The sequence below is a fragment of the Neovison vison genome, chromosome 4, assembly GCF_020171115.1.
Source record: "Neovison vison isolate M4711 chromosome 4, ASM_NN_V1, whole genome shotgun sequence".
NCBI classification, from domain to species: domain Eukaryota; kingdom Metazoa; phylum Chordata; class Mammalia; order Carnivora; family Mustelidae; genus Neogale; species Neogale vison.
The window spans coordinates 42,689,456-42,717,336 of NC_058094.1; the positions used below are offsets into that span (position 1 = coordinate 42,689,456).

A 27,881-nucleotide genomic window follows, 5' to 3' on the forward strand; every position below is an offset into this window, starting at 1 on the left:
CTTTCTGTAAAGTCTTTATTTGTCTGTTATGAATAATTGTTTTTTGTGTTATCCCAAATGATTTAAAAATTTCATTATTTTTATATGCCTGACTAGTATCCATGAAATATCAAAAGTGCAGTCCCCGTCCAAAGAAACAAATGGGCATACTGAAAGGCTCTGATTAAATTGTTTTCAGGAATAAAAATAACTCTATCCTCTTTCATTAATTAGATGGTGGCTTGGTTTAATGATTTTCCATGATGTTTTCTTAGCAACATTCTACCAAATTACAGCTTTCCAAAAGTTGCAGTTTTGTGTATAATTCTGTATGATAGCATTTTCATTCTGAAACCCGAATCAGGCTGAATGTAGCTTTCTTGGTCAATCTAAAATTTATAAATTTTCACCTAAAATTTAAGACACTGATATCCTAGTGCCTATTACCTTTTTTTTTTTAAAGATTTTATTTATTTATTTGACAGAGAGAGATGTGCCTATTACCTTTAATCAGAAGTAATAACACTCTTGTTGAAAAGTAAATTATCAAACAATGAAACTTAAGATTATAGTAAAAGTGAAAAAGAGGAAAGGAAAAAGACCCTTGTCTTTTTTATTAAGGCTTTATGGAATAGAATTTGTATTTAATCAGAATGACTAAAGACCCTTTTTTGGCAATGAAAGCAAAAGAAACAAGTCAAATTGTTAGATCTCTTGTTTTTTGTCACCTAGTTATATTGCAACATCAACTACGCATAGTGCATCAATATGAAATACTTTTGAAATACATAATTTTTTTAAAAAATGGAACCTATACAAAAATCACATACTGTTGGATAGGATGTTGAAATGACTGGTGTGTAATATTTTTAAAAACCTTCAGTTTTTGTCAGCACAAATTTCCTTTAATTTTCATTTCCAGTGGGATTTCATTTTGAGGCTTATCGTGTATGAAGCCAGTATAAAGTTTTACATTGTATTAATTCTGGATTCCAAGTCATTTAAGATGAAAACTGAAAGGTGGAGTTTACTTGAGAAAATTAATTTTCTTCTTCTGTGACATCTAAGTCTTCATCCTCTTCATCATCATCTTCTGCCTGTTGATCCTTTCTTAGTCGACAGGTGGATACCTGTTAGAAGTTAACACATTAAAAAATATATTAACTTAAAATATTTTCACATGCGTATTTTTAATATGCCCCTACAGAGAAGGGCACATAGAACATATTTCAGGAAGTTAATTTTTAGTAATGAAGCTTTCCTATGAATTATTCTATTTTTTTTTTTTTTTAAGATTTTATTTATTTGACAGAGATCACAAGTAGGCAGAGAGGCAGGCAGGGGATGGGGAGTGCTGAGCAGAGAGCCTAATGCAGGGGCTCAATCCCAGGACCCTGAGATCATAACGTGAGACAAAGGCAGAGGCTTAACCCACTGAGCCACCCAGGTGCCCCTAAATTACTGTATTCTAAAGCTGAAAACAGTCACAGAGTTTCTTCATTCATTTTTCATGTTATGTTTGAGCAAAAACAGGAAATTAACCATTCCATTTCAGTTGGATACCAGCACTTCAATAACATAAAATACTTCAGAGAAAGGGTACAAATTCAGGATATTATGTCAAATATATTTTAGGTTAAGTAATTCCTCGGTCACAAGGTTTTTGTAAACCGGCATTTTAGTGAGAATAATCAAAGGTATAGGAAAAAAACTTTCAGGAGTATTTCAGCTAGCTGAAATACTAAAATTTAATACTGTGATTTAAATGGAATAAGTTGAGAATCTGAATTCACTACTTGGCTTTAAATCCTGATCATTGCCACTTGGGTCGTCTTGCTTCAGACCTTTCTGAGGGTCATCTGGTAATGTCTGGAGTCAATGCTGTCACATCTAGGGGGGTGTGTTTGTGTATGTTACTGGTATCTTGTGGGTAGAGGCTAGTGATGCAGCTGAACATGTTTAGAATGCACAGGACATTACTCCCCATTCCCCTGCCAAATTACCTGGCTCAAAGTCAATAGTGGGAGGTCAAGAAACCTAGAATGATGTACTTTTAAAGTACTACACAGATGTTAGCTCATTTTGGTAACATTAGTACCTGGAAATAGAAACAAACTTTGTATGTACTATGATATTAGGTATATGGAACTCACGTGTAAGAAAATTTAAGCTGGAATAATAAAAATGTAAGTTGGTTCTGGGAGAGAGGCATATAAAGCAGTAAATAAATGCGTAGAGGAGAACCAAATGAAAATAGAAGGTACTGGGTCACGTTTACCAAAAAGTTAAATTTTGAAAGTATTTTGCTCTATTTTAATTCTGAATACTGGATATGAAAAAGGGTATAGATCTCTAGAACAGAAGTTTGCAAGTGTTACACCCCAGTTTCCCTCCTGTTTATGTAAATGAAGTCTTACTATAACAGCCGCGGACTTGTTAACGTATTGTTTATGGCTGCCCTTACTAGGGACATAGACCATATGACCCATTTTTTCCTACAGCTTCTTAGAAAGCAAGGTTGTTCAGCCCTCCCCGTTTTAGATCTCAGGTAACTCAGGCTTTCCTGATGTGGAAGAAATGAGAAAACTGACTTACCTAAAGATATGTGCTTCTGTATCTAAGATAATGTTCAGCAAAAAGATCTTTTTTAGGAATAATTTTTAGTAAGTCATGATAGTGGAATTTTTAAACCCTAAGCAGTTTGACTTCAGAATCTGGCTCTTCATATTATACTGCAGAACAAATCTAGATTAGCATTCTTCTGTCCTCTCCACCTCTGCTCTCAAATATTCTGTTTTGGAGAGTATTACGTGCAGTAGTATACAAAAGAAGAAGACAGCTGCACCTGGTGTAATCTTCTGTCATTTTATATAAGAAGGTAGGAGGGTAAATATTAAATCAGAACTTAAGGGAAACATTTTTAGTACTGAACAACAAAGGCAGCTGCTTAAACTCCTTTAAAATTATGTATGGTTTCTAGCTTACCTGTCCTGTTCCAGATATACACTTAGCCGAGAGTGATCTTTGAAGAGGTGACTTTGAATTTGCTCTTACGATATCTAAACGGGATGAATAATCTGGTGGATACACAGAATTTCGGAAAACCTGTTGGAATGATAAAGCAACATTATAACAGATACAAAACACTGGGAGTCCAGAAAGCCATATTAAGTTCCTCTTAGTTAAGATTTTTTTTTTAAGCAACCACATCCACCCACTTCCACCTCCCAGGACAAAATTTCTATTACTGTTAATTTAAAAAATTAAATACAAAAAAAATGTATATTTTAAAACATTTATTTACTTGAGAGAGAGTACATGCACAAGCAAGGGAGGGGCAGAGGGAGAGAGAGGATCCCATGCAGGTTTCATGCCCTGCAAGAAGCTGGTTTCTCAGGGCTCCATTTCATGACCCCGAGATCATGACCCTGAGATCATGACCCGAGCCAAAATCAAGAGTCAGACACTTGACTGAGTCACCCAGATGCCCCAAAACAAACAGTATTTTCAGTTGTAAAGATGAAAGCTAAAAAGTTTATTTGAGCCAAGTAGTGACAGTGGGTCCTAAAACCATCACAAAGAGCTTTTGCTGAGGAAATGTGTAAGTTGCTACCCTCAGAGGATTCTTGCCAGTACTGAGGCTTCAATTCAGTCATACCTTTGATTCTTTGTCTTCTGCCTATCTCAACTCTTACCAATTTAACTTAACTGCAGTATTCTGATAGTACATTACCTAAGTTGGAGCCAGTATAATTTATGCATTCCAATTTCACTAGAAACTGGAATACTTTTGTCAGTTTTTTTCCTTAAAGCAGCAGTTCCAAATACCACTCTATTAAGCCTGTCTATACCTTTGTCTTCTCCCATTTCTCTAACATACAAATAGGTACGGTTACCATATGTGAATTTCTTCAACTTCACTCCCTTTTTCCTCAACTCTTCACCCTTCCCTCCTCCTGCCCCTTTTAAGCAAATGTCATTCTGATTCTTTCACAGTGCATATTTCCTGTATGCAAAGCTTGAAACCAAAAACACTTGCTTTCTCCACAAGTTCTTTCCCCCAGCAAACAAGCTCAAGATAGTCTTTTTTAATATTCTACTTCATCATTATTTGTCAAAAACATATAAGTAGGCTTTCACCTTCCACTGAGATGGCTCTTGAAAAAAATCACCAAGGAGATCTTGATCTTTACTGGTTATGAAACTTCTTTTCCATGCGTGCCATCTCTAAACTCTTCATGTGGTAGCTGCCCTATTTCTTCACATCTCCTTTTCTACTGCTTATACCTTAAATATTTTTAAAGAGTTTCCCTTAGGCCATTTTTTTTTCTTTTTACACCTTTCTCTGAAAGATCTTATTTAGTGTTTAATGCCAACCTTTCAATGAATTCTCTAAAGGCTTTCTCCTGGTAGCCATACTTCTGTGCCCAACTACCTTCTGTTCTCACAGACCAATACCGTCTAGTAGCACTTTTGGAGGTGATGGAAATGCTTGCTATTTTGTGCCATCCAAAATGGCTACATGTGGTTACTAAGCCCTTGAAATGTAGTTCATGTGAATGAGGAACTGAATTTTTAACTTTAGCCACATATGCCTAGTGGCTACTGTGCTGGACAGGGTAGTTCTACATTAACCTTTACAATGAAAGATGTTACCATACATTTAGTAAAGCAAACTAAACCCTGGACATTGTCCCTCAATTTCTCATCTGAGGTACTTCTATTTTAATTTATTGACTTTACACATCTTTCTTTGTAGCTTACTTAGAATTATCTTACTGAAGACCAAAATCTATTATTAAAAAACCTTCTGGGCTCCTGACTACCCAGGATCCAAATTCTTTAGGTGATATCCAAGGCTTAAGACCACTTAACCTACTTATTACTCTTCACTTCTAGCCTATGAACCTACATGTAGAACATATTCTACTCTGCCTTTGCAATGCTGATTTCTCAGCCCAGAATTTCTCAGCCCAGAAACTCACCATTCAAGAGCCAAGTCCAACACCATCTTCCAGTTTCTCCTATCCTCTAGCCAGTCTATTTCTCCTATTGTTCATACTTTCAACACCGCTTTCATTTCATTGTTCTGTAATTACATATCTATCTCTCCTACTAGTTTTAAGTTCCGCTAGAGCAAGGAGCCTTGTTTGATTTTTCAACTCCTCCCAGCTTAAAACAGTAACATGATAAGTGAATGATGTTAACATGACCTTAATTCCCATGTTTTGGGGGGGGAAAACCTCAAACTAATGGATGTCTCTGCACATTTCTTTAAACCTTACAGCAGTGCAAGACACCAAAGAAATCAGATGAAACCTAGCTCCACAGGTGAGACTTGTGTTTTAGGGCACTTCAGCCATGCTAGTTAGATTATTTACATGTTACTGAGGACTGAATAACGTTTTGGTGCCAGATGTGAACACTGGCACCCAAGTATGATATAAAAACTAGGTGACTCATTAATCAACTAGTATTTGGAAAGGATAGATTTTTGTTAGAAAAGCATTCCTTTTTTAACTGCCCTAGCAAAGATGAGGTTCAAAGTGGGAAATGGAAGACAGTATACATTCATGAGATTAAAGTTCAAACCAGGTAAATATGAAAATTAATCTCAGTACAAAACAGCAGATTTACAGGAATATTTATTGGCAATAATGCATTTCCCAATACGGTCCAAGATCTCTTCTAGGAGTAAGTCTCAAGATCTTCTGAAGTGATTGCACAGAGGTGATCTTTTGAAGGGGAAATGAGCCCAACAATGCTTTTTTATGTGAAGAACAAATAAGGTAAGATGGTTTGTAATATAACTAGATGCCTAACTGCAAAAAATTAGCTGCTACCAGAATAAGTCTCAGCAGTTCTTGTAAAGCATGCACTACCTAAGAAAAATAGCAAGTTCTTTCTCTGTTCCTCTTCAGATATTTTCTCTACTTATTTCCAAGAAACGTTTTTTTAAAGGATACTTTTCTCCTTGGTACTTGTTTGATATCATTTTACTTCCCCTGGTCCCACAGCTGTCCCTAGACTTAACTCCTCTCTTCTCCATGCCAGTCTCGATAGCCACAATACATTTTATGCTTATAGTCTGTCAGGCCTCAGGATCTTTGTGTAGCTGTCTGTATCCTTTGCCTGAACGGAGTTGCCAGGGGTTCTCTTACACATCCCTCAAACTTCTCATTGAGAAATCATTCTTTGATTTCTCTACACTATTTAGAATCCTCTATCATATATGCTTAAAATATACTACGTTTTTTGTGAGACTGGTCATATTATAAAACTTAAATAGTTACACAGCACAGGCATACCTTGTTTTATTGCATTTCACTTTACTGTAGTTCAGATACTCTCTTTTTTACAAACTGAAGGTTTGTGGCAACCCTGCTTCAATCAAGTCTGTCAGTGCCATTTTCCCAGCAGCATTTGCTCACCTCGTATCTCTATATCACATTTTGATAATTATTGCAATAGTTTAACCTTTTTCACTATTACTATGTATGTTACGGTGACCTGTGAACAGTGATTATGACTCACCGAAAGCTTAGATGATGGTTAGCATTTTTTAGCAATAAAACATTTAATTTAGGTTTGTATACTTTTTGAAAGATCTAATGCTGTTGGATACTTAAGAGACTCTAAGTATCTAATACCATATATTAACTATACTGGAATTAAAATTAAGAACTTAAAAAACATATTGTAGTATAGTATAAATGTAACTTTTTTAAGCACTGGAAAACTGGAAAATTCATCTGACTTGCTTTGTTGTGATACTCCTTTTGTTGCAGAGGTCTGGACTGCTGCAATCTCTCCTGAGGTATGCCTGTATGTTTTTTAATGTGTGAACTCCAAGGTAGATTTTTAAGTTTTTGCTCTGACAGATCAGATCATTTCTAACTTACAGTGCTAAATCCTCAGAACTTAGAATGCTGCCTGCCATATAGCAGGTGCTCAATAAATAGTTGTTCAGTGAACATTTAATGAGGAAAATACTTTATCTCCATTTTAGGGATAAGGAAGCTGAAGTATGAAAAACTTACTCAATATTGCCTTACTACGAAGTGGGGACTTTGATACTTTGTTGAAAATATCTCTACCACACAGCCCTGAGATCCTTAGGTTTTCTTGAATCTCCTCTCTCGAGCTCCCTAGCTAGCTGGTTAGTATTAGTTAATATTTTTAGCTGTGACAAAAAAACCTAGCGAGGGGGGCGCCTGGGTGGCTCAGTGGGTTGAGCCGCTGCCTCCGGCTCAGGTCATGATCTCAGGGTCCTGGGATCGAGTCCCGCGTCGGGCTCTCTGCTCAGCAGGGGGCCTGCTTCCCTTCCCCTCTCTCTGCCTGCCTCTCTGCCTACTGTGATCTCTCTCTGTCAAATAAATAAATAAAATCTTTAAAAAAAAAAAAAAAAAACCTAGCGAGGACCTCCAGAATGAGAAGGAAGATCTTGGGGTCTAAAGGAAATGAAGGAACTTTAGTGACCATTAACAAGTGGCACGTCAAGGGCATTAGAAAAAGGAGAATGAAAATACTAGTGAAGTCTGAACCTGCCATTTAGTGCAGTGTTGTTTCTTGTAGAGAATGGTGCACATCACTCACCAAGAAGCACACTCTGCACAGGACAGAGAGGGTAATACAAACAGTGTTAGTAGTCAGACTTCCGGGTTTGGTCCTAGCTCTATTACTTATTAGTTATGGGACCATCTGGGAAGTTTCTTAACCTCGTTCTGCCTCACTTTTCTCTTCCATAGATATGAGGACAGTAAGTACTTCTATCAAAGTTGATGGGAGAATTAAAATATAATTAAAATGCACAGATCAGTAGCTGTCCAGAGTAATCACTGTATAAAGATTTTCTATTTCATTATTTTACAAATGACAGAAGCTCAGTCTATTTTTTTTTAAAAACATAGTACATGAAAGGAGTGAATATCAAGAAACCTTAGCTTTAGTATTTGGAAAGAATGGACACTTAGGAAACCATCTATTGATAAATATCATATATGCATAACTGATAACAAACTGGGAGATGAGATGCTGGCACTGGAAAACATATACACACATATTAAAAAATGTGCCTTTCTTCATTTTAGTCAAACTGTAGTCTGTTTTAGTTTCTTGGAACCAGTGGAGTAGTGAGAAGGCCCAGGTGATTGCTTTATGATGGACAGTTAATAAATAAACAACTTGGGGAATCTTCACAATTGTCAAGTGGCAGACACTCCCAAATTCTGTCACTTATTAATATAGAATTCCGGTTGTATCTTGAAACTACCTGGCCTTTTCCACTTCTACTACAGAGATAAAATATGGATAAAGTATGTCTCCAATATTTTATCTGTTTTAGCAAAAACACTTTTCTTTTTTCTTCCCTTTCAGAATGTAGGAGGGTAAGATATTTACTTTTCAGATGTGCTTGCTGAAGCCAGGCTTAGATATTTAGGTGTTCTGACATTAGCTGGTCAATTGGATTTGTACTGAATTCTCAGTATGAAGCAAGTTTTAGTATCAATCTACATTTATTTCATAGCATACTGATTAAATCACACGAAACTGGTCAGAATCCTGATTCTACTATTTATAGCTAAGCAGCTATGGTCAAGTTAAGTTACTTAAAGCCTCTAAACCTGTTCTGATAGTTGTAAAATGAGAATAATAACAGCATCTACCTTATAGGACTGTGTGAGGAGTGAATGAGAAAATGCATGTGAAGCTTTGGGTATTCTGCATAGCATAAGCACTCAAATGTTAGCACAAATCAGTGTCATGATTAGTATACTTAAGTGACATCACCAGTCAAAAATGATACACTGTTTCACATAATGGCTTTATTAACTAGCTATTAATAAATCAACTCTTGGAACTTGACCATGGTTAATTTGAAAAGTTAAAACATACTTAGAAAATCATAGAAGTTTAGCTATTTGGGACTGCACACAGTAATATAAACCACCGTAGTTCAAATTTAAGATATTTTTATCCACACAACCTAATGCTTTCTTTTAAATATTTCCCTCTTAATAGAAGAACTGAACTTGGATAGACATAGTCCTACCTCCAGATCTTCTTCTTCATCAATCTTTTGTATGTTTTGGTAGGCAGCAGTGTAGACCTCTAAAGCTTTGCCATGAAATAACATTTCAATAGTGATAAATTCTGAAAATATAGTCTAAAAAAAAAAAAAAACAAAGATTTTGAATTTAAACAATCATCAATTTGTAAAATCAGTAAATTTATTCCTTACTGCAGTCTTGGCATTTTATGAAATACAGAGGTATCTCTTTCCACAGGGCGAATGAAGTACAGAGAGAACAGGAATAAAAACAGTTGCAAAGACCTTTTACAGCACAGCCTTGAAATTATACAAAATACTTCCTATCTCACCATTTACTTCCCACTTATTTTTTAAGATAGTTTTTTGTATACCTTGTAATTGACATTTGTGATAAAAAGATCTGACTAAAATGTATATACCATTATGTACTGTTATCATTGGTCTATAAGTATTAGATAAAGCAGGTCAGTTCTAAACCTGGTATTTTGTAATTCCAACTGATGTTTAAATAGAGTGTTTTTTAGACAGGAATTTTATCCCATCATATTTCTATGTGTTCTTGTATTCTCTAACCACAAGGGAATTACTTGGTAAATATATTGTTACCACTGATGATAGTATCATGCATTTGCATAGCCTTCTAGTTTACAACATGACTTGTGTAGTGTTGCTTACAGCTAGAATGTTGAAACTTGGGTCTGATTCTTCAGTGGTTACAGTTCTTGCTTATTGTACTGTGCTATTTTTGCTGGAATCAATCATTTCTTTCATAAATAAACTGCATGTAAACCCTCTAAGCTTGATAACAACTTATGACAAGGAAGATGATGCACCAGGAGAATGAATGAAGATGTACATGTTGATCTAAGCAGGGGTGAGATCATCGGTAGGTAAGGAAAGGTTACAAACCAGACAAGTTTTCAATAAAATAGGATCTTTTCCTTTTGTTAACTTGTCCCTTATCAAAATAATAACTGTATTATAACACCTAAAGAAGTGGACGAGGTAGAAAATACTCAAGCATTGTCCTTAAAGGGGCAAGAGAGAAAAGATGGGTTATAGAAGACAAGGGTCAAATAATAGAAATGGTCCTGCACTTTGGAAGACAGTGTCACAGATATCCTTTAGTGTCCTTTAATTCCCCCCACCCCTATCCCCATTCTTTCTTAAGGATTAAAAGAATTATTTAAGGGAGTACTGATAGGCTTCTGATCACTACTCAATGTAAACATTGTAAATATAAACAGTTGAAAAGTGTCCCTTCTGGTCTACAAAGATTGGGCTCTGGGAAGACAAGAAGTAAGACACAATTATGACTCAACAGTGACCTTTACTGTCAATTCCTATAGGTCACAGAGGATTGTGGTACACTGTAATGGCAACTAAGAAACAGCATTATGCCTAAGAATCTCCAGATACCCAGGAGATACCTTCGAGGTGAACTGGCTTTTGATTAGGACTGAGACTTAGTTGTCTGTCAGTTCCTAAGATAGCTGCCTAGCTAGAAAGGAATCAAATGCCCTTTAGGAGTGTGGGAACTCCTAGAGGGAAAACGGTGGAATAGTCAATGATAAGCCAAAACACTGAAGACTCCTACTTGGTTCTTGGTCTGCAGCTCATTTTAGGTAATGGAACAATTAAGCACAACCTTGCATCTTTCCTTCTGAATCTTAAATTTAGAGATTCTCTACATTTAGTAAATAAAGAACTATATAAAATGACTATTTTCTTAAAGATTTTATTTATATGATAGAGATCACAAGTAGGCAGAGAGGCAGGTAGAGAGAGAGGAGGAAGCAGGCTCCCCGCTGAGCAGGGAGCCTGATGCGGGGCTCAATCGATCTCAGGACCCTGGGATCATGACCTGAGCCGAAGGCAGAGGCATTAACCCAATGAGCCACCCAGGTGCCCCGGTTGGACTTTATTTTTATTCAAGGCTGGAACAGAAACCTTTTTCATTTAGTTACGTTAGAATTATACAATAAACCCTTAAACTTGTTTCAGGTAAGTACAGAGAGGTGGAGAAGCAGATTTTATAATGTTACATAGTCAACTATGTTTTAGTTTTTCTTGGATATTTACAGACCATCTGTTTACTTATGTGGAGAGAGAAGAGAAGGTATTTATCTTATGCTATAAAAGTATCTGAGAAATAAAATAGCCTCAAGGGATTTAAGCTTTATCAAGTGAGGTGTTACTCCTATTTTTAAATATTTTCATGGATGTATATTCTAAATCTTTAACAGACACACTGCTTAGTAACTAATGAAATCCAAACATTTACAACCTTATTACACCTAAATCAGTAGATTTAGGTCTAATTCAAATCTGTTCCACTGTGGTAACTTTGTAGAATACGCCAGCATTTTAAAATATTTCTCAAATATGTGAACATAGTTATTAAATTCCTGATGGTCAGAATTTCTGAATGTGTCATCTCTGAACTGACAATTATTTAATACTGCATTTTATAGGATTTATAGTCCTCTTAGTTCATAAGCCCTGAAAAATATGTAGGTATGTCTGGCAATACATTATTTTTCTTTATTCATTATCCCTTATAAGAGAAACTACTACATTCTCATTTTAAGACACTGATCAGCTTTTAGTCTGTTACCATTTTCCAATCTCAAAATTTAGTTTCAATTAACAATAATTACTTCACAAATTATCTTTATAAATGGGTATTATTTACTATGTGGAAGGTGGGAGGAATCTTTCTCCAGTTTTGTGGTATTTTGGTTTAATCCTCTATGGTTTGAACTTTTCTTTTTGTTTTTTAAGATTTATTTATTTATGTATTTATTATAGAAAGAGACACAGCGAGAGAGGGAACACAAGCAGGGGGAGTGGGAGAGGGAGAAGTAGGCTTCCTGCTGAGCAGGGAGCCTGATGTGGGCCTGGATACCAGGACCCTGGGATCGTGATCTTAGCCAAAGGCAGATGCTTAACAACTGAGTCATCCAGGCACCCAAACTTTTATTTGACAAAACCTGTATTATAACACCTAAATAAGAGGAGAATGGCCCTACTGATTGTTTATACTGTTTATTTTTGTCAGAAACAGTAATGGGAAATCAATAGTACTGGTAATCTGGTATCCAGACTTGGAATTTTGGACTCAGGAGTCATGAAGCCTAAAGATTATCACAGAGGAAAGTTAAATCCTCAAGTATAATCAGAAGAGAGTACTGCCAATCATATTCTTTCTAGTTAGAATTTCACAAAATATCTGAAAATAGGCAGAAGGAGAACAGCAAGGAACAGTAAAAGTTAGATGACAACTAAAGTAGTAAGAAAGAATATAAAGAGCATGTTTTTGAAATAAAATATTTTCAGTGAATGACCAGAAGGGTGGTGGAACTTTCTAAGAACGATTATATTTAGAAATAATTTTCCTCAAATAAATATAGCTAACTTTCAGTGATCTCATGTAATCTTACTTGGAATGGGTCAGTATGATCAGGGAAATCATTTTTTCCCCTTTTCAATTTAATTTAATTAATTAATTAATTTATTTATTTATTTATTTTTAAAAGATTTTATTTATTTATTTGACAGAGAGAGATCACAAGTAGGCAGAGAGGCAAGCAGAGAGAGAGGGGTGGAAGCAGGCTCCTTGCTGAGCAGAGAGCCTGATGCGGGGCTCGATCCCAGGACCCTGAGATCATGACCTGAGCCGAAGACAGCGGCTTAACCCACTCAGCCACCCAGGCGCCCTATTTATTTATTTTTTAGATTTTATTTGTCATAGAGAGAGAGTATAAGCAGGAAGAGGCAGAGGGAGAAGCAGGCTCCCTGTTGAGCAAGGAGCCCGACGTGGGACTCCATCCCAGGACCCTAGGGTCATGACGGGAGTAGAAGGCAGCCGCTTATCGACTGAGCCACCCAGGCGTCCCTTCAATTTTATTTTGTGTGACTTGAAGGCAATTTGGGCACATACTCAATTTTCATTGGTGGGGGATGGGAGAGCTAATGTGAAATTCTTACCTGTTGACAAGTGTTCTGTAAGACAGGAGAGTATAGGAGTAAAGACTATGGGCTCTGGATTAAGATAAATCTGGGTTCCAATCATGCAAACATAAGGGCTATATAATATTAAGCACTTTATCTATTCTTTTCTCTAGGTTTTTTCTTCTGTACAATGGGGATAACAACAGTACCAACCTCATAGATTTGGGGGTTAAAGATTAAATGAGATAACCTAATATAGTATGGTAACTGGGTGCTCAAAGCAAGTTAGCTATTTTTATTACTCAAGAAGTACTTGCTAGGTTAGAAAATGTTCTATTACTCAAGAAGTACTTGCTAGGTTAGAAAATGTTCTTTTTCCTAATACTAAAGCCTCCAACTGATTTAATTAGCAAGCAAGACTTTTAGCAGAAAAGTCTTACTAACATTTTGGCAAATAAAGGGGAAATAATGATTCTCCAGATGAGAGGCTATTCAATAAATGATGTCAAGAGTAAGTTTTATCTACTTGAAAAGAATGAAATTAGATATATACCTCATAACCATATGCAAAACACAACTACCAGATAAAATGCTTAAATATTTAAAAAATTATTAGATATCAGAAATACTTGAAGAAAATACAAGCATTTATATAATCTTAAGGATAAAAACAACCTTTGTGAGCAGGACACTAAGTCAGAAATCAAAAGGGAGAAGACCAACAGATCTGGCTACAAAAATGAAACTTTAAAGCAAAAAAACATCATAAACTAAATGAGAAAATACTTTTGCAACATAGCTTCTCTTTAAGAGTTTAATTTTCTCAATATAAAGACTTTTTATAAATTCATAAGAAAACTACCAATATTTAATAAAACAAGCTAAGGGCAAGTGTGGGTAATTTACTAAAGAAGAAATAAACGTGTCATTATATGAAAATAATTTTGTCTTAATAGTAACTATAAATTAAGATGACACTGATTCTTTCACCTGTCGGATTAGTTATTAAAAATACTGCTACATTTCATTGGTATACTGAGCTGCTCATTCAAGGTTTTAGAGAAATGCTAGTTAAAATTTTGTGGACAAATTTAAAGCTTTGTGGACAGAAAGTATCAAAATTTAAAAGATGTATGCTCTTTGAGTCAGAAGTGTCACTCTGATAATTATCTCAAGATAATAACTGTATCAAAAAAAGGCAATGTTTAATGATACAATGAGATTTATAATTGCAAAAGTAACCTAGATATCCACCAGTAAGGAATGGTTAGATACAATAATATATCCGTAACAAAATACTATGAGGATACCAAAAAGGATGATACGCATCTGTTTCTTAGCAAATATGTCCATGATATATATTAAATTTTAAAAGGATGTTTGAGGAATAAATGTTTATCCACATAAAGTGTGTAGAATATGTGACATAGTCAATATCTAAGAAAATTGGTTGTTATTATCTCTTGTGTATATATGCATAGAAAAAAAAAGTTGGAATGCTATAAACCAGAATGCTAACTGATTATTTCTGACTGGTAGGATTATTGCATTTTTCTCAATACTTCTATAAAAAATTTATGGTGACTTTATATTCAGTTGTAAGAAAAATAAAGCTTTTAAAAATTAAATTTAGATGTTTCTTGCTCATGTCAGCTATTTTGCCACATACTGCATTCCTGTCCCTCTCTGTTGCAGGAGTGAACCCTGGTCAAGATCGTTTCTATAGGTCTGAAATTCCCTTGAGATTCATTTTCCAATTACATGGGAAACAAAGAGGACTGTGATTTTTTTTTTTTTTTCCTTGAAAGACAGGAGGAGGAATGAGCAGGGGGAGGGGCAGAGAAGGAGAGAGAATTTTAAGGAGGCTGTATGCCCAGCATGGAGCCCACTGTGGGGCTCCATCTCATGACCTTGGGATCATGACCTGAGCCAAAATCAAGAGCAGGGATTTTTAACTGCTTAACCAAGGAAGCCACTCAGGCACCCCAGGGACTGATTTTTCATTCACATTGTGTGTAGTAAGTTCCATAACTTTTCTCAGACAAATATTTTGCAAGGTTCCTATGAAAAGTATCTAAAAATTGTGCTGCCTTGCTGATTAATGCTACCAAAATTCAGATGGACTTATAAATTAAACCCACCCTGAACACAGTACTCACTCATTTCTACCCCAGAGAGGTTAAGGAAGGAGCCAGAAGGTCTGTTCCCATCTGAAGCAGTAGCCTGATTACAGGTAAGAATAAGAATGTTCTATGTTTCTCTCAAAATTACAAGTGGCATCCATGATTTTTACTTTTCTAAGAATTTTTCTTGTAAATAGAAATATGACACATACTAACAACAACAAAGGCAGGCAGTAATCTAACTCTTTTTGACTTGTAAACTTTGAAGCTTCTGGTATGGGATTTGTGCATCCCTCTTCATCATAAAAGATCTCAAATGAGGCCTGACTTGGAAAAGAAACAATTTGATACTAAGGAGGAAAGATGTATAAAATGGAGATTTAGAACCGTAACAGAGTTTAATGTTGACTTCTGGAAACCATTTCTGGAAGTTTGCTAGATCACGGGAGTCTGCATTTAAAGTGTAGGTTGTGGGGCGCCTGGGTGGTTCAGTGGGTTAGGGCCTCTGCTTTTGGCTCGGGTCATGATCCTGGGGGTCCTGGGATCGAGCCCCACATCGGGCTCTCTGCTCAGCGGGGAGCCTGCTTCCTCCTCTCTTTGCCTGCCTCTCTGCCTACTTCTGATCTGTCAGAAAAATAAATAAAATCTTAAAAAAAAAAAAAATAAAGTGTAGGTTGTGACAGATGACATCTTATATGTAGAAAATCCTAAGGAATCCACTAAAAAATTATCAATGCTCATAAGTGAGTTCTGGAAGGTTGCAGGATATAAGATCAGTGTGCAAAAATAAATTCTTTCTGGGTACATTTGCAATGAACATTTCCAGAAATGAAATTAAATAAACATCCATTTACAATAGCATCGAGAATTCTAAAATACTTAAGAAAAAGTTTAAGAAGCACAACTTACACTCTGAAAACTACAAACATGGTTGAAAATACATTAAGGACTATTTAAATAAATGGAAAAATATTCCATGTTCATGGATTGGAAAAATTTTAAGATGGTAATACTCCCCAAACTGATGTACAGAGTTGATGCAATCTGTACCAGCATCCCACCTGACTTCTTTATAGAAACTGACAAGCTGATTGTAAAATTCATACAGAATTACAACAGATCCAGAACAGCAAAACAACCTTAAAAAAGAACAAAGGAAAACTCATACATTCTGATTTTAAAATTCATATAAAGCAATGCTAATGAAGATAAGTGTGGTACTAGCATAAAGAGAGACCTATAGATCAATGAAAGACAAACCAGAAACAAAATCATGTCAACCTTCAAAAAGAGTTCCAAGACTATTCAGTGGGAAAGAATAGCTTCTTCAAATGGTGCTCGGGTAACTGGACAGTCACATGCAAAAAGGTGAAGTTTAAACTTCAGTTCACACCATACATAAAAATTAACTCATGGATTAAAGGCTTAACCGAACCATGAAAACTATACAACTATTAGAAGAAAATAGGGAGATCTCAAGATTTGGCAGTGGACTGTTTTATATGACACTAAAAACATTAGCAACAAAAGAGACATATATTGGACTTAATCAAAATTACAAATTTTCTGCTTCAAGGAATACCATTAAGATACTGAAAAGAACCCTAAGAATAGGAGAAAATAATTTCCAATCATAGATCTGACAAGGGACTTGTATCCAGGATAGAAAAAGAACAACTACCACTCAAAAAGAACCAATTAAAATATCGGCAAAGGATCTCAATGGACATTTCTTCAAGGAAGACATACAATGGCCAATAAGCATTAGCAGCGAAATGCAACTCAAAACCACAATGAGATACCATTTCACACCCACTAGGATGGCTGTAGGGAAACTGATGAACTGGTGAGGATGCAGAAGAATTTGAACCCTCATATACCATCTGTTGGAATGTACATGGTGCAAAAAGTTTCTCAAATGATTAAAGATAGGGTTACCATAGAATCCAGCAATTTAATTAGATATATGAGTAAGAAAAATGGAAATATATATCCAAACAAAAACTTCTTGTCTTATAGCCATATAATGAAATATTTGGCCATGAAAAGGAATGCATGACACTAGGATACATACTATGATATGAAAGCATATATATAGCTAATATACATACAACACATACACACATATATATAGCTAATAATAAAAGCATTATGCTAAGAAGCCAGTTACAAAAACCATGTTATGATTCCGTTCACATAAAATGGTCAGAGTAGCTGAATCCATAGAGACTTCAGATTAGTGGTAGTTGCATAGGGCTGGGGTAGTGGTGGGAGGGTAGGGGTGTGGGAAGCAGCAAAGTACTAGGTCCTACTCTGAGATGGTAACAGTGTTCTAAAATTGAGTGGTAAAGGCTGCACATATTGGAACACATTAAAACCACTGAGTTGTACATTTTAAATGGGTGAACCATATGGTGTATGAATTCTATCTCAATTTATTAAAAAGTCTTATACTTCTTGTCTTGTACTTTTGGTGACCACTAAGAGACTTCCTTCCAGGGGCATAACACAGTAGGCAAAAAGAAAAGCTTGAAAGCCCTTTTCTTCTTTGTGCATCCTCCACTGTGCAGTCCCTCTATGTCCTCATGCTTCAGCCAATCCCAGGGAGTAGAACTGCAGTTGGGAATTCTGCACTCACTTTCTCTCTGCCCATTTTCTAACTGGTGATTGCACAGGGAATTAAAAACATCTGTAGAGGTAGTCTGAGCCTGATGTGAGCCCAAAGATCAGAGACACAGACTGCCACGTGTGAAAGAGAGTCTTGCAGGCATGCGGGGCAGTAGGAGAGGGGAATCGGACTGCCATCACTAACAAAGCCCTTGGGTGGCAGTGGAATCAAGCATACTTCACAGGTCTCCATTCTCATCGTTCAGGTTAAAGCTAATTATTTTAATAACCTTCCTTCCTTTCTCCTTCAAGTTAAGATATGTCAGCAAGTGTAAAACATCCTAGCTTGCCCACACTCTCCCACCTCAGTAGATGGGAGTCTGTCGCAGGGCAGCTTTCTGAGGTGCTCTTCATGCAGCGTACAGCAGAGTACCAAGTGAATCGAGAGGCTTTAGGAAAGAGGGTTTGCGTCTTCAGGACCAAACCAGAGACCTCTGAACATGGCTATCAGAAATATCAAAGTTCTGAAATTGTTTGAAATTATGATAGGGGGAGAAAAAGTGCAAATGAATGTTGACTAACGGAGTATAAAAAGGAATGATGATTATTAAGTGGCAGATGCTTATTTTATTGATGAGAACATAACTTTTGAAGGATGTGTTCTTTGTTAATAGTTATAAAATGACAAAATACTTTTCTTTAAAGCTTGATCCTGGAAAATCTGCAGTGAGCCAAAACACATCCTAAACACATCCTAGATGACTTGCTTTAAAGGACTTAATTTAATTTGGTCACAAGCAATCCTCCAATCTGTCCAGGTGCCTATGACAAAGTCACTGAAGACCTTCTGAAGTCCGTGATCCCACAGGTGTCAAATCTACTGGCTTTTTACAATAAAACAAGGCAATTCTTGTGATACCATATCATGGTGGATGCAGCTTGGCAGATGCAACTTTATGTGACTGGCTACTCTTACCTGTTCATTTACTTGGTAACATGTAGTTACTAGAGAGCACTTAATGAGAGTGTGTTATAATGGAAAGCACAGATTTTTAAAATACATTATTGGTTTTTAGTTCAGATTTTTGGTCATGATACTTTGGGTAAATTATATCTCGGTTTAGATTTCACATAAGATATGGATAATAGTACCTAATTCTTATGAGGTTGCTATAAAGATTAAAAGATAATACATATATAGTACCTGTAACAACACTGGATGTACAAAAATATAATAAATGTTAGTTTCCTTTGATTAAATAATACTGTGGTAATAAGCTGAATATCGAGGAAATGGGAAAATAACATTTGGTATTTTTTATTTATAGTATCTTTTTCATATATACTATGGGCTAAAAAAATCAGTAGTTTAAATTTTTCATACATTTAAATAAAACAAAAAAAAAGGTTAGAAAACATGTTTTGAACTTTAACAGTTACTTTATTTACCTTTATATCCTTTATTTTCTGCTTTTCAAAATTGTCAATAGTTTCCTCCAGATGACGAGTTGTTCGGGTAGCATCCATTGTAGCTCTCTGCAACTCAGTTTCTGCCTGCAAAAAGAATTCCCCAGCCAAAGATATAAAAAAATTCAAGTTAGAATCCGTTCAGCTGAGTCTATTCGTAAATGTTATCAACGCACTACTGGCTTTTTGGCACAACAACCGTAAACTGTTCAGTAATATATTTCACCATATAAAACAAGATGATCTATGTAATAAGCATGTGCAGAATAAAGAAACTTGAAATCTGTTAAGTGACATGATTCCTGACTTCAAACCAAAGAAAATAAAACTCCTCTTTCTTCCTACAAAACGATTTTTTTCTCCTGTATCACCTTTGGATTATTTACTGTAAAACAATTTTCTACTGTTCTCACCTATTTCACTTTCTATACCATTTATCATTTGTTCTCTTTCTTCTCATTCTTTCCCCTTTAATCTCTTCTCTCCAAAAAAGGACCTGTGACTTAAGTATTTTCAATTTTCTAGTTCTCCAAATGCATTATGTTTCTAATCTTGTAATGTCCTAATCAGATATAGTAGAATATACACTACAAATATATATTTCAGCACAGGGTATATTTTATATTCTTAGAAGCTCATAGTTATTACACTATTACCATTTAGTTAGTGCTTAGTACAAAAAATATACAGACCAGCAACAAATTAGATGGCAAGTCTAAGGCTTTGCTTCATATATTGTAACCACAAGCACTCATACTACCTAGATCTGTGTTGTATAATCAATATGGTGGCCAGTAGCCACATGTGGCTGTTTACATTAAGATTAAATGAAAATTTAAAAACTCTGTCCTCATTTATCCTAAATTGCATTTCAAGAGCTCAAGAGCCATATGTTGCTAGTGGCTATAATAAAGGGCAGAACACTTCCAATCTACCCATGTATTTCTCCTAAAAATTATCTCTTACTTTAAAACAGTTGTTGCCCAAAAATATTTTGTTAAACAGTAGAGGTTTTAAAAAACATAGCCTAATTTTCTGATTAAATTCTAATAGTTTTGTTTCTTATACTTATGTAGTATATTTACTCAAAAGTATCAAATATCATCATTTAATAATTAATCCATGGGGAAAATATGCATTTCTCATCAAAGTGTAGTGACATATATTATTCTAACATCTAGCCCTTGCTTTCAAGAAAAGATATAAATTGAAATAAGTAAAAGGGTTTACTCTAAGGATCCATTTCTTGACACACCACTTTATTACCCACCTGTGACTGAAATTTTTCATAAAGGAAAAAATACATTTCAAGGAGAACAATTTTTTAAAATAAAATCATATGCTCATGGAATTATATAATCTTGTAATTAGATTATACATTAATAATAGCTTCACGGTGATTACTCTTACATTTAGATTAATTCAAATGAACGATTTTAAGATACTAGGTGTAAAAAAATATTTTAATACACGTTTGTATGTGTACATTTGTCATATAGGGTGTAAAGTTTTTTAAAATCATATAAACTTTTAACTTTTAATCATACTCAGTAATCAAAAATAATCTTCTAGGGGTGCCTGGGTGGCTCAGTCACTAAACGTCTGCCTTTGGCTCATGTCATGATCCTAGGGTCATGGGATCGAGTCCTGTATCGGGCTTCCTGCTCCGCGGGGAGCCTGCCTTCTCCCTCTCCCACTCCCCCTAATTGTGCTCCCTCTCTTGCTGTGTCTCTCTCTTTCAAATAAATAAAATCTTTAAAAAATATAATAATAATTTTCTATTATTACTGGGCTTGAGGTTTTTAAAAATGTAACTATCACAGCAAATTCTAAAGTAAAATAGAGCTCCTTTATAGATCTGTATGAAAAATTTCTAAGTTATCTGATACACATTACCTTACTAATAAGAATATTCTAGCAGACTAATTTCTTACTAATATTACATGTGACCCATACAGTTCTTTACTTTTGACTACTTCTTTTGACTTATGTCTTTGCCCTCCCCATTTTATCGGAAGTTTCACATTTAAAAAAAAACAGTTTTAAAATTTAGACAGGTAGGTAGAATTAGCTAAACCAGGGGAGAGTGGGGAAGCAGAAGCTACAGTTGGGCCATCTTAATCTTCCACGACCCTCCAGCAACTACTATTCATTTCTGAAAGTCTCAAATCCTTTTATTTAGGGATAGCAACTCACCCAAAATTACACAGCTATTTTTAGCAAAGAGGATATGGGTTTCTATTTCTTCTTTTTTCTGAAAATTCTTCAAAATCCTATAATGGATCAAGTTGAGTAGGAAATGCTTTTGATTATGATACTATGCTACAACTCTATGAGCAGAGGTGTCAGTGTATTTAATGAAATTAGTCCTGAATGCAAAAGGGCTTTTGAGCCAGAGCCCTGAGATTCTTCTTTACCCCATCTTCTTCTATTAGTGCTACTCCACGTTATTTTACATACTGAACTTTAACATGCTTCTTTTGAATTGTCAGATGAATTTTAAGGGTCCATCCTGGTAAATATTCTGTAATGCAATGACTGAACATTTTTATATTTATATTGAGTATGTTTATATCTAGACTGTCCTTTATTTTCTAGTCTTAGGTTGTCAAAATCCACTCGTTTCCCCAGTGAGCACAGCAGTTCTCCTACAGCAATAATCTGTTCCTTTGTTGTATTTATTTTTCCCCACATGATCCCAAATCTAGTTTGATCTACAGTATAAGACTCCTCCATGGCAGTGTTTACAACAGACCATCTGAGACAGAAACATTTTTGTCTTAGGGATATTCATTTCTGTGTTGAGTCTCCAGACCAGTACCCCTGATTCAGTCCTACCAACCTGCTCAGGATACCAGATGTGACCTTTTTCCTGCCTTTATGTATTTCCCTCCAAACAAAACAATAACATTTTGACCTCTGATTTCTTAAAAAACTGGTGACAACCTGGTTTCTCCCTTAGTTCCTAGTTGTCACTCATAAATTTTCCAGCCTTCTCTGGTTTGCCTGACTTGCTTAAAACCCAGACTCCATAATCTAGTTATAGATCTTAAGCCTCAATGAAATGTTCCTGCCCCAAACTCCACTGGGCACTCCCAAACCTATGGCTGCCCAGTTTTGTTTGTTGCAAGGTTGGGCATATGTACCTTTAGTCCAAAGGAAGAAGGACCAGGCAATTGATGCAGCCCGAAATCACTGCTCAGGGGATTCCCCTCAGGAACAGAGGTGTTCTGGAACCTCAAATGCCCCCACAGAGCCACTCCTCATGTGGTTTCTGGCTGAGCTGGGCAGTAAAAACCTCCAGGAAGTAGGAAGGAGATGTAAGAAGGAATGGGAAAGAGAGGCAGCAGATAAACAAGTACTTTCTATACAACTGCACTTACCCCAACTGCTGGCAATTAGCAGGGCACTATTTTCTATTCTTTTTAGTCATGAACAGGGTACGTTCTAGCTTAGGTAACAGTCATTCTTAACAGAAGAGCCTTGTTACAGTGGACAGTCCTATCTAGATCTTTTTGTGTCCAGCTATGAACCTCAATTTTACTCTAGAATCTCCTAAGGGTCTTTGGCTGCTAGTTGTTAATTGTGGTTTCACGTTGTTGTTGTTTTTAAAGGTGAAAGGCGTTATACTGCAGCAAAATGACTCTTTTTTCTCAAAAGTGGGGCAGACAGGGCACTGATCTATTTATTAGGATTCACGACAGATCTTTAAGTTAATTTTATAATTAATATTCAGCTATGTGAAAAAAAAAACCAGAATTTTGAACTTAGTTTTTATACAAACATCATTGGTTTTAACTGTTTCATTTTTTAAAATATCTATTATGGAAAATAGTACGAGGGAATTGAATTAGGTGGTGTATTGTCTTTAAAATTAGTTGATTTTTATATAATTAGAATTTGTAAATGCATGTTTTTCAACTGTTCTATTCAAATTTTCTGCACATTTGTAAGTAGAAATGCTAATTTCCATACATATTTACTTTTGTACGGCATACCTTACAAAGCATATTTTTAAAGATCAAAAGTCAAAGGATACAATGACATGTCGATCAGATGGGTTTCGTTGACGTGTTCTTTCTAACTGAGTTAACTGTTTAGCTTCTCGATTCCTTGCTGTTAATGTTGCTTTGAGGTCATCCTGAAAATAAGCATTCTGATTAATGAAAATCTCTGATTTAAGAAATAAAATACACATACTCTGTTTTAAGAATGGGAGAACACTGTTTGGTCCAGGCATTATTACTACTGCAAAATTAGTGTGTGTCTTTGTGTGAGTGTGTGCATGTGTGTTTCTTTAATACCCTCTCAAATAATGACACAGACAAGGTAATTTCAATGCAAACCTCTAACCACATATATACAATTTTGATTGTGGTGGTAGTTGTATATGTATACACATATGTATGTGTATACACTCAATGAACACTTAAAACAGGAGAATTTTATTGCCTGTAAATTATATGTCCAAGTTGGTTGAAAAAATAGAATCTGGGGTTGTAACATACAATACGGTGACTATAGTCACTAACACTGGATTGCATATTTGAAAGTTGTTAGGATTACATCTTAGAAGTCCTCATCAAAGGAAAATAAAATTTCTAACAATGTTTGGTGATGGATGTTAACTAGACTTGTGGTGGTCATTGCACAATATATATAGCTATTGAATCATTATATTGTACACTTAAAACTAATATGTCAGTTATACCTCAAAAAAAAAAAAAAACCACAGAACTTTGTCACACTCACTTTTAGTATACATTTTATTGCCTGCTCTAAAAAGAAAAATATAAACATATTCATTTAGTAAAATAAGTTCTTCATGATTAAAAGTAAGTTTAAAGTTTCTGTAATAAAGTACTGCTTCATGTTGCTATGGTTTACTTAGTAATCTCACTAAAAATATTTCATTTTTCTCAAAGTTTTTTTTAAGTTATTTATTTATTTATTTGGGCTAGAGGGAGCAACATAGGGAGAGGGAGAAGTGGGCTCCCCACTGAGCAGGGAGTCGGATGCTGTGGGGACACGGGGCTTGATCCCAAGACCCTGGGATCATGACCTGAGCTGAAGGTAGAAGCTTAACCAATTGCACCACCTAGGTGCCCCCATTATTCTCAAAGTTCTAAGAAATGATGCATCACAGAGTGTGTAAAAAAAAAACTGGGTAACAACGCTGTACTTTTTATCAAGAGGAGAGATTAGAAACCTCACATTCTTTGCCATAAGAGTTAATAGCAGGAAAAATGAATTTACTTACTCGTTTCATTTTTACAATGGTTCCATAAGCTTTCAAAGGTTCAACTACTTTGGCTTCAAGTCTTTCAACCTATTGAAAATTATTATAAAATGTAACTGTAAAGAAACATAGACATATCAAAATTTAAATTCTGAAATAAAACCTGGGCTATTTAACCTGAACATAATTAATTACTACATAGAGTATTTTAAAATGTTTAAAATATCACAGTTAATAAATAAAAGAATTGCTAGAAATTAATAAAACTCAGAATCTAAAGCCAAACACAATAAAAGCTGTTAAGACGTGGAGTAACAGTGAAAGCAGAAAAGTTAAAAAAAAAGGCAAGCAGAAAAGTACCAAGTATGGAATATGGAAAGAAAACAATCTCAGGTTTCTAAGAAATTTATCTCTGCCACACGATCATCTCTGTATTATTTTTCTTCATTATAGTAGCTTTTGCGTAAGTTTCAAGACATCTCAAATATTAGTACAGCTACCACTTGCAGTGTATTTAGGACGGTGTCAGATATTTTACATAAATTATCCCCGAAATGTAACAGTCCAACTTTCCAGATAGGAAAATTGAAGCTGAAAGATACAGCATATTGGAAAAATTTTAAGCAACACAATCCTCAAAAGCAAAAAAGAATTAATTGTATTAGCTGCAATTCTTTTCTGGGAAGCCACTGTATATGACCAAAGTTTGGAGAAAAAGATAAATGGTCTCAATGTTGCTGAGCTGTCAAACTGCATCGTTGATCTTTTTATTTAGAATTAAACTGTTTTTCTTATACATTACAATTTTTATCACATTTTGAGTAATTATTTCCTTTAATTAACAGCACTAGTGGAAGGCAATGAAGAAATGAGTTTTTTAAAGGCAAATATAACAAAAGAAAATTCCTGGACATTAATATTTTCTTCATCAGGACAAGTAATACAGAATAACATTATTTAATTGTTTAAAATGAACATGTATTATTTTTGCAGCAGGAAGAAGGCTTTTTTTGGATGATACATGTTTATATAGTACATTTCATTTCATACTGATTTTTTTCTATAAACAAGATGTATATGATTGTTTCACTTATTAGGAAAATGAAAAAAATCAAGTTCTCATTGAGCATTTATAAATATCAGGAATCCTAAAATCAACACCATGAATACTCAGGATAGTTTAGCCTATACCATTTCAAATAATCCACACACCGATTATTCAGTGCAAGGATTATTCAAGTCTTTTTTTCTGTTCTCCTTTTTGTCGCCTACCTTTTGTTCATTGTTCATTAGCACCTCCACCATTTGGTAAGCAAGGGAAATAAAAAAGGAGAACAAATGTAAATCAATTCACTTTGCTATTTGATAAATAGCATAAAGGTTTTCTAAAAGGGGGCACTGAAATTATTGTCTTAACATGGGATTTTAGCGTTATCAGTGAGAATAAATTCTTTTTGAAGTCTCCAGTTAATGTGTTACTGAGTTTCTTATTATAGAATATCTTATGACAAGAACTCAACTTTTCTCAAAAAGTACCTCCAAATGTAATTACTACTCAAATTTCTGTATGAATAGTAAGTATAGGTTCAAAGATCATTATCTCCATTTTGTTTTTGTGAGTTTTTTTGATGCATGAAATTTCTGTATTCGGCTTTTTAAAGGTACCAAAAGCACTCATGAGAGCAGCACAAGAGAAGTAATGCAGCTTCTAACTGGGAAACTTCTAACATTTAATCTGTATCTTGAAACCTAAAATAAATATAAGTGAAGGTGTTTCTGAGGTATTTTAAAAAAATGAGGTTTTAGAAAGAAAACAATTACAACACCACCTTCTTCCCTCCTTTCCATAGCAAAAACAAAACAAAAGCAGCCCACAAAGTCTCACTAGTATCTGCGATATAAATCAGTACATCAGTGCTGATATTCTTTTTTTTTTTTTTAAAGATTTTATTTATTTATTTGTCAGAGAGAGAGAGTGAGCACTGGCAGACGGAGGTGGAGGGAGAAGCAGGCTCCCCACCGAGCAAGGAGCCCGATGTGGGACTCCATCCCAGGATGCTGGGATCATGACCTGAGCCGAAGGCAGCTGCTTAACCAACTGAGCCACCCAGGCATCTCAGTGCTGATATTCTTTTTGTCAATGCCATATTGGTCAACTTTCCAGAGCACTGAAGCAACAAAGATCTCTTGTCCATTTATTACTTATCCACTCACATTACCACTCAACCATCTCCAGACATACCTGAAAATATACTTACGTGCATACAAGACACAAGTCATGCTCCTTTTCTTCCCCATGGGTACTATGTTTACTACCCCCTGTTAATAGCCACCCCTTGGCCAAAAGCTGGCAAATGAAGTGGGGAAATTGAGGACTTCAGGATACCCTGAAGTTTAGTTTGAAAACGGTAAAATCACAAATCACAGGAATCTTCCCTCTAATAGACTCACACAACGTTACATGAAAATGTACGTTTGTCATCAAGGGTGCGTTCGCTACTGCAGTTAGGTGGATTACATGTGAAAGTCTTCACGGGTCCTTCATCCACTACTTCAGGGCTCATTCCTAACAATGACGCTGAGACCTCCATACCTCTGCTTGTCGATAATCCTGAAGTTTGGCAAACTCATCGGCAAAGTTTTTCAGGCCCTGCTTTAAATTTGGGGTCTCTGTAGAGGCATACACGTTTATTTCATTCACCAGTAGGTCTGCTTTGTCTCGCAGTCTGGCAGTTTTCCTTACATAAGCAGCAAAGATTTGGCACAGCTCTCCGAAATGCTTCTCCACATTTGTGACAGCATCTTGCAGTTGTCTGGTTTGAGCGTCCCTAGGGAAAAGAGGACACAAAACGCCAATCATTCTCATTCGAGATGAGACGGCTTCATCTCCGTTAATTTGATATGCAAACACACCCGGGGCATTTTTCAGCTTCGAAGGCACAAACCATCTCTGGGGATTGGATTCTGGTCCTCCAGGTCTCCCTTCGGGGCCTGGCTTTAATACCCGGACAGTACAGGCGCACGAAGAGGCCGGGCTCTGGCCCGCCGCGCCGGGGTGGTGGCGGCTCCGGCGGCTCCGCGAGGCCTGGACGCCCGACTGCCTCCCAGCCGTCTGCACAGCCCGCGGCAGTGCGGGGCCCCGGGAGCGTGACGCCCCGATCGCCCATCCCACCCTTGGCCTGCGGGGCTCGCTGCGGCCCGGGGAGTTAGGCCCCAGACCCCGCCCGGGGGTCGGAATTCGGCGCGGAGGCCCCCCGGAGAGAGGCGCCACTTCCCCCACCCGAGCCCTCGCGTGTGGGGGGGCCCTGGCCAGCGGAGGCCCCGGGACTGTTACCGGTTTTCCAAGCTGCGCCTCAGCATCTTGGCTTGCGCACCGCCGGGGAACCGGGCTGGGCCCAACGACCTGGGCTCGGAGGCGCCCGAGCGTGCGCCGGGGCGCGAGCCGCCACCTCCCGGAGCC

The 27,881-nt window shown here is 36.2% G+C and overlaps 1 protein-coding gene across 4 annotated transcripts; it reads right to left on the bottom strand.

The window, feature by feature from the left end:
- Nucleotide 1: 1 nt before the first annotated feature.
- CIBAR1 (CBY1 interacting BAR domain containing 1) lies at nt 2–27,881 on the bottom strand. Of its 4 annotated transcripts, XM_044245310.1 has the most exons (10): nt 27,756–27,881; nt 27,015–27,249; nt 25,694–25,717; nt 24,443–24,511; nt 23,222–23,323; nt 20,453–20,458; nt 19,165–19,269; nt 9,032–9,145; nt 2,965–3,084; nt 2–1,109 (listed from the first exon to the last, which is right to left on the bottom strand). In XM_044245310.1, exons 1-10 carry the CDS (start codon nt 27,779–27,781, stop codon nt 1,020–1,022), a joined length of 891 nt encoding a protein of 296 aa, XP_044101245.1. In that variant the 5' UTR covers nt 27,782–27,881; the 3' UTR covers nt 2–1,019. The 4 variants fall into 4 exon arrangements, with proteins under 4 accessions (XP_044101245.1, XP_044101246.1, XP_044101248.1 ...); XM_044245311.1 differs by lacking the exon at nt 25,694–25,717; XM_044245313.1 differs by lacking the exons at nt 20,453–20,458; nt 23,222–23,323.